General features: G+C 49.0%; 1 protein-coding gene across 1 annotated transcript in view; it reads right to left on the bottom strand.

Moving 5' to 3' along the window:
• Positions 1-9,237: 9,237 nt before the first annotated feature.
• The window catches only part of spn-E (tudor domain containing 9 protein spindle E), a 131,171-nt gene continuing 128,458 nt past the window's right edge, over positions 9,238-11,950 (bottom strand). The window contains exon 34 of the mRNA XM_089558531.1: positions 9,238-11,049. Within this exon, the coding sequence (XP_089414657.1) occupies positions 10,869-11,049 (181 nt within the window). The 3' untranslated portion in view covers positions 9,238-10,868. The remainder of the gene's footprint in view (positions 11,050-11,950) is intronic.

The following is an 11,950-nucleotide window of genomic DNA, read 5'->3' as shown; positions in this document are numbered from 1 at the left end:
TCAGCATGGCCGGGAGACCTCTCATCGCTATGTTGAATAAGAAGGGGGACAGTACGGCGCCTTGCGGGGTACCTTTGCTGCCCAGCCTTATGCCGGGGGACTCTGCGTCGTGGAATTTAATCACCGCCTTCCTCCCTTGGAGAAAGTCCTTGATATAGTCGTATGTTCTCTTGCCCACGTTTACCTCCTCCAGACCTCTGAGCACTGCCTCGTGTCGGACGTTGTCGAAGGCCTTCGTGAGGTCAAGACCTAGGATCACCTTGGCATCTAATCCTTTCTTGTCTACAATGTCATGTTTGAGTCTGAGCATTACATCCTGCGTGCTGAGCTTAGGTCTAAAGCCCACCATCTCGTGCGGCCATAGGTTTCCATTTTCCATGTATCTCGTTAACCTCGTTTGCACTACGTGCTCCATGAGTTTCCCCACGCAAGACGTTAGCGAGATCGGTCTTAGGTTTTCCAATTTTGGTTCTTTTCCCGGCTTGGGGATGAGAACAACCTCTGCCTGCTTCCATTCCTCTGGCAATTTACCTTCCGTCCATACTTTGTTCATGTACCGCGCAATTGCATCTATCGAGTCGTTGTCTAGATTCCTGAGCATGACATTGGATATTTTATCCGGGCCAGGGGCCGAGCGAGTTTTTAGCTCTGCGATAGCTGCTCTGATCTCCGCTACCGTAATGTCCGCGTCTAGATCTTCATTTTCCGCTCCTCCATATTCTGCCTGTCGTACTTCTGTCGCGTCCCCTATGTAAATGTCCCTGAGCCTGTCCATCAGCTGTTTGTCCGTCCCCTGGAAAGAGTATCTCGCTTTCACTTGGTTAGCACTCGCTGCCTGTTTAGATTTTCCCGGGTCGAGGAGATGCCGCAATATATTCCACGTCTTTGCTAGGCTCATGCCCCTTTCCATTTCGTCGCACCTGGCGTACCAATTTTGCTCGTTTAGTTTAATAGCATACGTTTCCATTTCCTTGGTGTGTCTGGCTAACGAACGCCTTAAATTTCGGTTCCATTTTTGAGACTTGAGTCTCTTCTCGAGCCTTTCCTTCTCCTTCCACATGCTCATTAGCTTGCTATCCATTATCTCCGGTGCATCTTCCCCTTCAGCTACTGCTTCCGCGTGCCTGGCATCTTCCCTCAACTGTTTTGTCCAGTCTCCTATGTTTCCAATTTCCTTAGCTTTGTGGCTTCTGCGAATCTCCCGGAATTTGTCCCATTCCACTATTCTCGCCTGTTTGAGTTTCCGTAGCTTGATTCCTTCTCCCAGCTTCGTAGCTACGATGAAGTGGTCACTACCCAGATTTTCTCTGGTGTTTGCCCATTCTACCCTGCCTGCATTTTTACTGAAGGTGAGGTCCGGCGCGGTGTCTCTACTTACACTGCTACCTACTCTAGTGGGCGCACATGGGTCGGTATGCAAGGTAAGTCCGAGATTTTGGGACTCCTCAAGAAGATGTCTGCCCTTCGGATCTTGCCTCGCGTACCCCCATTCCTGGTGTGCCGCGTTAAAGTCCCCCACGATCACCAACGGGCTCTGGCCGGCCAGTTTGATGGCTTTTCTAAATATCGTTCCGAATTTCATTTTCTTCTGCTTTGGGTTGCTGTAGATGTTAAGCAGAAATATGCTTTTTGCTCTCTTGCGTCCCGTAATCATTTCTAGCATTACCGCTTCTATGTCCCCCGTACTCACTTCGTGCTCTAGGGTTGCTATATTCCTTTTCACCAGCGTGGCCACCCTGCATTTTTCACCCCTATCGCTATAGAAACTTTGGTATCCGGCCAGTTTTACCTGATTTCCCCCAGTTTCCTGCAGCGCTATAGCAATTGGTTTGTCTTCTACATGTTGCACGTGGTGCTGTAATAGCGCTCGCTTCCGTCGGTACCCTCGGCAATTCCATTGCCAAATGGTGGCGTTCTCTTTCTTACTTTGATTCCTGTCCATTGTTGGAAAAAACTACACTCTCCGTATTCGCCATCCTCTCAGTGAGGCCGTTTAATGCCGCTAGGATCTTGTCCATTGAACCCTTAATGTCCCCTAGAGCGTTTAACCTTACATTCACTTCCTGCATCTGCGTTTCCAGCCTATCAATGTTGCTTCCAAATTTACTCGTTAGCTTCCTCTCCAACGTCACAAGGGGGTCGGTCTCGGGCGCCTTTCGCTTTATCGAAGTGGGTCTAACCACCTCCGTATCCATTTTCTCGTCTGCTTCTTCTATCTCCGGTTTCGCCTCCGGCAATTTTCGCGCTGCCGCTTGCGTGGGAGGCGCCACCGACCTCGGCTTATTGTTTACTAATTCTGCTATCATTTTCCTCAGCTCCGCAATTTCCGTTCCTTGCCTCTTTAATCTCTCATACTGGTATGACGTCACGCTATGACATCACTAGGCCTGGCATGACGTCAGAGGTCATTTTAAATGTCACGCGTGCCTACCAGCCGCCGCTGCGCGATGACTCGACTTGGTAGCCCATTTCTCACACCCGCCGCGGTGGCTGTGGTAAGGCGCTCGTCTACCGAGCCGGAGTACCCGGGTTCGAACCCGACCGCGGCGGCCGCGTTTCGATGGAGGCGAAACGCAAGAGGCGCCCGTGTGCTGTGCGATGACAGTGCACGTTCAAGATCCCCAGGTGGTCGAAATTACTCCGGAGACCTCCACTACGGCAACACTCTCTCTTTCTTCTTTCACTCCTACCTTCCTCCCTTCCCTTACAGCGCGGTTCAGGTGTCCGCCGATATATGTGAGACAGATACTGCGCCATTTGCTTTCCCAAAAAAACCAATTTGCAATTTTTACATCTCTCACCCTGGTAAGACGTCACCAGGCATGGCACGATGTCAGAGGTCATTCTAAATGTCACGTGTGGCTACCACGTGGTGGCTACCGACCGCCGCTGCGCGACGACTCAACTTGGTAGCCCATCTCACCCTGGTATGACGTCACACTATGACGTCACCAGACATGGCACGACATCAGAGGTCATTCTAAATGTCACGTGTGGCTACCGACCGCCGCTGCGCGACGACTCAACTTGGTAGCCCATCTCTCACCCTAGTATGACGTCACTAGGCATGACATGACGTCATAGGTCCTTCTAAATGTCACGCGTGGCATCCGGCCGCCGCTGCGCGACGACTCGACTTGGTAGCCCATCTCTCACCCTGGTATGACGTCAGAGGCCATTCTAAAAGTCAAACGTGGCTACCGGCCGCCGCTACACGAAAGGCTGTTCATGAGCGCAGTATTGCTCTCGCAGTAAAAAAACCTTTATTCGCATATTTTACGCTCCCTGCTGCGCAATACCACGCAGAAGCGGATGCACGCACGCATGTACGCAGATGTGCGCAAGCTAGGCTTGGCAAGATCAGTGCGGCCGCGTCGCCGTGGGCGGCTGGGAAAGGTGCGAGTGGCGAGAGGACGAATTGCGCGCCGTTTAACCGGCTCGCTCGCTCTAGTGGCTGCTTTCCCGGCGAACAGTCCCGCGCGCGCCGGAATCCGAAACTATAGACCCGTTTGCCATTTGGTTTGCTGCTATTCAGCGGAGATGCACGCGAGGACGCCGTTTCATCGCGTTAGAATTCCAGTTGCCTCTGGCTTCGCGATCTTATCGAGGGTTTATCGCTTTGAGCTGGGCACGCGACGTCGCGCTGTCCAGCGGGGTACTACATAACGTTGGGGGGGGGGGGGTTATGGGGCGTATGAATGATATATTTGGAGCTTTTTTTTGTTGCCCAGCGAGGGGCGCGAGTTGGGGGCGGACGTATAGGCGGCAACACAGTACATGTTGCACGTTATGACCTCAGGAGAGTTTTTAGGATGTGCTCACAAAATTTTCACGTAATTTGCACACCCCCTTTTGATATCTTCACAAGAAAAAAAATTGTGAAAATTATGCAGCAAACATTGTTTAACATGCCCTGTATGCCTTTAGCCTAAAAACACCACGTGTCCATGCAACAGCCTCAAATATATCCGAGCAGCAACTAGCAGTGCACAACCCTTATTTCCCGAATGCTATTTACTAGCACACATTTCTTGATTTCCATTTTTGCTACAAGACATTGTGGAACTGACCAGCATCTGGGATGGACCAACATTCTGTATGCAAGTTAGAAACTGCAAAGGATACTGAAAGCGAGTGTACCAGGAGGACTACGTTGAGAGATTACTTAGCTAAGTTAGCAAATATGTCATTTTTATCAAGAATAGAACTTCAAAACTGCAGAAATTTCGGCAAAAGCGATATTTTCGAGGCCGTCTATGATTTTGTTAGCTGCACCTGGTCAAGTGAATTCATAGAATTTCATAAAAATGAAATGGCACACAACACTATTTTAATACGCGAATAGTACCCCGTAAATACAGTAATTCCTAGCTATAACGAAGTCAGCGGGACGACGAAAAAATTCGTTATAAGCGATAATTCGATATAAGCGACCGCTCGAAACTAAAACAGTCGAGACTTAATTGCGCCACAACTGCGAGGAATACGATGTATTCAGTGAAGCAAAACTTTATTCAGGTGAAAAGAAGGCAGCGAGTTTTGCCTGTTTCATGTTCATACCGGGCGCGAGCAACCCCTGCTCTAACTTGTCCAAGCATTCCAAGAGGCCGTGGTCGCCGCCCGTGCATTCTACCTTATTTTGCAGGAGGCGTAGGAACTCGTGCGTCTGCTCCTTAGTTAGCACTTCACGTGGCTCTTCGTCCTCGCCGGGACCACCAACAGTGTCAATTATATTCGCATCCGTCGCTGGGGCAACCACAGGAGCAGCAGCGTCAGCCAACGCGAACGTATCGAAGTCTCCTTCTACCTCTTGGCCAGCAATTTTATAAACAGCCTCGTAGAGATCGCTACAAGTCCGGTCATCGTCAGGCTGGTCATCATCAGGGCCGCTGAAGACTGCGCAGGAAAAGCCGGCGCGCGCAATGCAGTTGGCGACCTTCGAAGGTGTGAGTTCTTTCCATGAAAAGTTTAGAAAATTGATCGCACCCAGCAAATCAATGTTGTAGCTCTTGCTCACGTCATATGCTGTAAGCATGCGCTGCAAAAGAGCCTTGCGGTACAATTTCCAGGTAGTCTCAATGATGGCCTGATCCATCGGTTGCAATACCGCGGTTGTGTTTGCAGGCAAAAATTCCAGTGATTGCCATCAGGTTGTCGATCTTCCCATGCCTCGAGCAATTGTCAATTATGAAAAGCACTTGCCGAGTTTTTGCGCGGAACCGTCTATCCATAAGGCGCAAGTAGTCTTCTAAAATAGCTGCAGTCATCCATGCTCGTTTGTTGCTTCTGTAGATGCATTCCTCGGGAATTGCTGCATTTTGGAAGCATTGCCGCGGCTTCTCTGCCTTCCCTAGTATCAACAATGAATAGGTTGGGGCGATCTAAAGGGAAATAAAAATAATAAGCCCCTGCCTGCACCACATACGTGCAACAGGCTTAACTCAATTCGAAAATAAAAGAATAGGCCCGTGGGCAAATGGTAATTTTATTACCCGTGGGTGGAAACCCCCAACCGGGGGAGCGGGCCCGGGGAGACTCCTCTGATCTCCCCTGGGAGGTAGCGGGAAGGATGGGTAAAAAGGGATGTGCTGAATGGCTGTCAGGAATGGGTAAGGAATTTTGGATGGGAATAGGGACAGCGAGGTTTTTGCTGTGATCCCTCAGTTATCTCTACTCCATTTCTGGCCTGCCTGGCCAGGGCAGGGAGAGCATAGAGATTGCCCAATGGTGCGGCCCCGCTCACGGGATGCCCGACCACCCACCAAACGCAGCGGGCGCCGACCGCCGGAAACAGGAAAACCTAACACGGGGTCAGCTACCTGGGGCCCCTCCACGACCCTAGGGGGAGTTTCGGACCAGCCAGCTACTTACCGTCGAGTGCTTTTCGCGGTTTTTCAGACACCGGAAGTATGTTTGATGTGATCCAGCCGGTAGAGGCTTAGGTCGTCAGCCTAACGGCCCTCGGCATCATGACCTAACACCTCCGTGGGGACCCATCTGTGCTTCCAACCAACCAACCATGCACTTATTTTCTCCCCTAGCTTGCTCTTCTCCTACAGAGGAGGGAGTGTTCAAGGCCGGGCGACCGGGCCACAAACCAAGAACGTGGCTTAGGGTGAGATGGCCCGGGCCTACTCCGCCGGTACTCCACAACATCGACGGTGTTTGCTGGACGCTTCGAGGTCGTACTATGCCCCCATCCCCCGGTGTCCCGCAAAGCCATTACAGCTCTGGCCGGCCGTGAGGCCGCTTCCCCGAGGCGCCGTTTCAGAGCCTGGCTACTGTGAACCCCCGCGCGGACCTGGTTTCTCCGTAACCAGAAACAGACGCGTCCGTAGCCAGACTTGCACGCCCCCGCGTGCGGAGGGAAGTAGCATGTATTTGAAAACCTTTGGATCTTTTGACATGCCTTCCGTGCCGGATTTCGTGGGTCCAGCCCGAGTATAAACCCAGGCCTGCCTCCGCTCAGGCATCGGACCTCACGCGCGCGACTGGCCCTCAGAGTCGCCTGGGAGTCGCTGCCACTCCCATGGGGTTTTGCATCCCCAGAGGATGGGTCCCGGCTGTCCCATCCCCACCGCTGGCGTTGCACCGGCACAAAGCCTACTGGCCGAAACTACACCGGCCCGTATCCGGTGGCGGGGGCACGAGCAGGCCGCGCAGTCGGATTTCCCCAGGGAAGCTTGTCCTCGCCTGTTGTATTGGCAGCAAACAGCACTGTGACACGCTCCTTGCTCGGCTTTCCTCCGGATGAGGATGCGCCAGGGGTAGTGAACGTGCGATTCGGTAGCATCTTGTAGAAAAATGCTGCCTCATCAAGGTTGTAGACGTCTTTGTCTGCATACTTTTCAAATAGAGCTTGGAGCCGATGTTGGCGCCATACGTCTAGTGTCACGGTTCACGGCTGCGCTCTCGCCGACAATCGACTTCGAGGTCACGCTGTGTCGTTTCTTGAACCATTCCAGCCAGCCATTGCTGCACTTGAAATCTTTATGGCCCATTTCGAGGGCGAAAGCTTCGGCTTTTGCAGTAAGAGCAGGTCCATGTACAGGGAGATTTGCACTCCTGGCGTTCTTCAGCCACTGCAGAAGTGCACCTTCCACTTCTGGATATTTCGAATCGTGATTCCTCTTTCTCTTGGCCGAGAAGCTCTTTTCAAAGCCATCCAGCACAGCTTTTCAATACAGTTGATCAAGTAGACGGCGGTATGCTGAATTCCTTCGCAATGTCAGTCTTATGCCGGCCGCCTTTTTCCACTTCTTTTATCAGCAAAACTTTCTGCTCCAAAGTCGGACACTTTCGCCCGGAGGCTGACAGAGTCTTATATCACTGCATACCACAAAAGCACACGCGAGGCACGCCTAACGAAGCACTCCGAATAACACGCTATCACACGGCCTGCAGCACGGATCCAAACGCACGCGGCGGGCGCCGCAGAAGGCAGATGCTTCAAAATGTCGTCAGGGCACCTCGCTTTCCTTGTCAGTGCGTGCTGGTAATGGCGGCAGTTGCAATGGCGGTTACTGGTAGCGAGGAGGTGACTGGAGTCCAAACGGCTAGCAGACTGAAGAGCGAAAGAGGAGGGAAGAGAAAGAGTTGAGGTTGCGGGAAGAAAGAGGAAGGGGAAGTGACAGGGGCCTGCCTACTCAGTCTAGGGGGTGTTGGTACACTGGGGGCTGAGCCTCCCACTGCCTTCGTGTCGATAGAAAAGGAGGAGGCTGGGGTGGAAAGAGTAGTGGAAGAGCGGATGCAAATGCGCAGCTGCCTATGTACTACCTAGCTGTGTCCAGACACATTGAGAGGGGGAGGGGGGAAGGCAGTGGCCACTTTTGTAGGGGAGTGCGGGGGTCACGGAATTCTACAAGAGTATCGCGCTGGAAAGCGCCGAAAATGTTGCTAGAGTCTGAGGTAGCGTTTGTTGCGCTAAAAAAACGATTAAGCTGCACGATAAAGAAAACTGAACAGTTTTGCAGTAGGGGCTTTGCATGATCACTGGGCAATTTTTTCCCGAGGTGTGCAGCTGTGAAGTTTTCAAAATGAGTTTTTGGCGCACTGTTCTCGGCGACACTATGCTAATTCTACAGTTCGAGCGTCAGTGTTCGCGTAGCGTCACGTCCGGGCCATTGACTAACGTCTAACAACAAAATTCAATGGCCCTACTACGCATTTCGACCATTTGTCTAGTCCGATGGTGCGAATCGAGCATGATTGGCTTGAGCATGATTGGCCACTTTCCCGCATCCAAGACACCTAGGTTTTCTGGCAACGCAAAGCGATCGATGCGCTTCTGACTGAGATTAATGGTTTGGGCACACTGCACCATGGAATTTGGCCCCACTGAGCTGGGGGCACTCGGCACTCGCTTGGTAACCGTTACTAGGCAGGCCATCGGTCGTGGGCTTGGTACTTTTGTGGCCTGTTCTATGCCTGCGTTAGTCTACTTCGTCAGCGGTATTAATTTGACACTGCATGCACAAAGGGTCACAGTCACGGCGGCGAGATGCCTTCACTCGCCACTTCGTTCTAAGCGGGTCAAGCTCTTTGCGCGCTTCGAGTAATGCGGCTTAAAATGCATGCGTTTGGGTTGGGACCAGAAGAAATTTCGAATAAAGCGATTTCGTTACAACGAGGGATTACGTAGGTGGGAAGCTGTGCAGGAAGTCTGCCACCACACAAGAATGCGAAGCATTGTTTCGCTTCTCGTACTGCCCAGTCTGCCTGCATGAAGTGTGCAGTAACTACAGATGGGCAATAAAATCACAAGCTTTCAAGATTATACTTGCTCTTTCTGAATGGTGAGGCTGCCACATTGCAAGGCATGAAGAATGATCAGAGCGTATGGTGGCGCCATCTGTTAACAAACATTGTAACAAAGTGGTGCCCAATCGTCGGACCAAGCAATTTTGTTTTTGTTAGTTTTCTGTGACAGTATGTGGAGCACTTGGAGGTTTGCAAGTCATAATTTTTGCATAACACCACCAGTGTTGCGTGAGCATGCGAACAGGGGATATGAAGTCAGACATCATTTGCAATTTTATCAGGAAAATAGTTTTTTTTTGTGCAAAAAGAAAGAACTGGTAGCGCTTCTGAAGAGTACTGTATCAGTGTAATTCAGCTAAACTCGCTTCTATAGAAGAACTGCAGGCAATGAATGAGCTTGCAAACTAATTACCAACCTCCAAAACCACTTTTTAAACACCCTGGTTATGGTTGCACATGAGCAGATGAGGCCCAATCTATCCTCCCGTGGGAAAACATTTTATTTGTGCTTATAAATGCAAGACTTACAATCACAAACTGCATTAAGGCAAATGCCTGCACCTGAGGATGACAATGTTTGACTAATGTGATCACAGACTTGTGACAAACAAAAACAACGCCTCAGCTACACTCATGAATGACTTTTTACAATGCGTGCACTGGGCATAACACAAAGTAATCTGTCCAAGTATGCAAACACCTCTGGCAGAGAAGTCCCAGAAGTTTCTCCGCAACATTTATGCAACAGCCTTCGTGCATCAGTCTATATGAAGAAAAAAAAGAAAACCTAAAACATAACAGAGTATACAGTCCAGTAAGATCAAATAAGCAGCTCAGGCGACTAAGGGGGGACCCTGGTCTTTGAAAAAAAATTTTTATTAATGAAGTCACAGTTATGAAATTTCCTGGCCACATGTAGTTTTGTGCGCTGATTCTGGATATGTCATTTAATTTCGTGTAAAACAATTCCTTGAGCACTTGTGCAATTTTTATGCAAGTATTTTGGGAAATGTTTTGCAGAAAATTTGCTGCAAGAAACTCGCTGAAATGCATGCCATTGGGTTCTCTTGACACCAAGGAATGCAATAAGGGTAAAATTATCATCCTGGCTATCATAGAACTTGAGTTTTGAAGTTGTCGCTTCAGAAATGAGAAGAAAAGTGTGTATTCCTGTTTGTGAAGTGGCAGCTTCAGTACCCTGTAACTCAAGTTCTATGACAGCCAGGATGATAATTTTACCCTTATTGCATTCCTTGGTGTCAAGAGAGCCCAATAGCATGCATTTCAGCGAGTTTCCTGCAGCAAATTTTCTTATATGCTCTCTCCAAAAGACTTGCATAAAAATTGCACAAGTGCTCAAGGAATTGTTTTACACAAAATTAAATGACATATCTAAAATCAGCACACAAAAATACCTGTGGCCTGAAAATTTCATTACTATATCTAGATTAATAAAAATTGTTTTTCAAGACCAGGGTCCCCCCTAAATAAAGCGAAGCAAGAACATTCGGACTCGCTGATTCATGCACTTTGATACCAGAGATGGATGGCCAGCGCTGTTTGCAGGTCTTACTCTGGTGTTTAACAACACCATTCGTACATAGGGAACTCGCAAACCAAGGCAATCTTCTCTGCAATACCTTGTTTCAGAGCCCCAATTCTTTCACACATAAGAGAGCGAGAAATGTGCGGACATAAAGCAGAACTGTTCTGCGAATCTCACTAAAAAACAAGGCCACCTAGTCATTGCGAGCAAAACGAAGGAAATAATTTATTACGAGTTCTTTATTCGAAATAAAAAACTCATTTAAATGTGACTACTAAGAAGACTAGCTTGCATCAGTTTTTGCAAAATAAACAATAACAAATTAAAAAAAGCAAGCGAACCTCTTCGTACTTTCACACATACATGTATTGCCTATAATTAACCTCATCATATATAATCTGGACTATTTCAGTGTATGTTGTCAATCGAGTAGCTTCGGGCAATTAATGAAACGGCGCAGAAAACCTAAGCTCCCTCCCTTTTCGTCAGGCACTGTTCGAATGCTCCCTGCCAGAAGAAATTTGCATTAAAAATAAAACGTAAAAAAAAGAGACAAGACACTTCATGGGCTTTGCTCGCTGCTGCGCTTTTGCTCTGCGCTGAGTTTGTCGTAGAGGTTGAGCACGTGCCGCTCCTTCTCAACGTGGCTTGGCGTGCGGAGGTGCTGCAGCAAAGCGTAGGGGTTCATCGACACCGCGTCGCACACCGGACACAGCACCATCTGGTCATCCGAAATGCGGCAGCTGCAAGAAGAAAAGAAGACGAAGAAGTCCTCGCATTTGGTTGACCGTTGCCAAGGATGTAAAGAGTACAAGCCGGATTGTGTGCCGGAATGTGGGCCAGTGTGCAAGAAAAAATGCAATCCACTTTATGCGCAGGCTGAAATTCTGTCACATCATAAAGAACGCCTCCAGCGCGAAAATACCGAGGCTTTTTGTATTTCGCGACAGGGAAATTCATGCATAAGCGCACCGTCCATTTCTTTAAAAGCAAAAGAGCTGGCATACCTGGATCACACGTGGAATTAATATCATTTCCTTTTCCCCCCTTTTTTTGGGTTTTTGGTTTGCCCTTCGTGATTGTGACCATGAAGTTTCCTGTTTTTGCACCTTTTATGTACCTTTTGCACCCTCAGCACTATTCAGATGTATCGCCCTCTAAGGTTTATCTTGACGATATCATGTATGTTTCTTTTTGATTTACTTCACGAGATGGGTATATTGTCATGTGTTCTTCCATTAAAGTTTTAGTTGCGAAAAAGCGCTCGTGTTGTGTCTTCTCTCCTACTTTAGTCCTCGTTTTTGGCGCTAAACTTCATCATGAAGGCGGAGAACCCTAAGCGACGACATCAGGTAGCGATCCAGTCAGAACAGTTTGCCCAGCACCAAAACGCAGTCCAAGGATCACCTACGCAGGAGGGGGAATCAAAGAAGCAAAGCCAACAAAAAAAAAAGCCTTCTCTCTGGGTTATCACTAAGTTCAAGGGGGATGAGGGTCTTAAAAACTTGTTTTTTATTTGTCAACATGTTGAAACTTGGCACGCAGGTGTATCACAGCACGCTGATTTCAAATATCTCACATGAAAGAGAATTCATCGCAAAATAACATTGCAATTAGGCCATTTTTTACGAGCCTTTATAGTAA

Source organism: Amblyomma mixtum, chromosome 8 (genome assembly GCF_055824585.1).
Source record: "Amblyomma mixtum isolate Tamu chromosome 8, ASM5582458v1, whole genome shotgun sequence".
NCBI classification, from domain to species: Eukaryota; Metazoa; Arthropoda; class Arachnida; order Ixodida; family Ixodidae; genus Amblyomma; species Amblyomma mixtum.
This window is presented reverse-complemented; position numbering and strand designations above follow the sequence as displayed.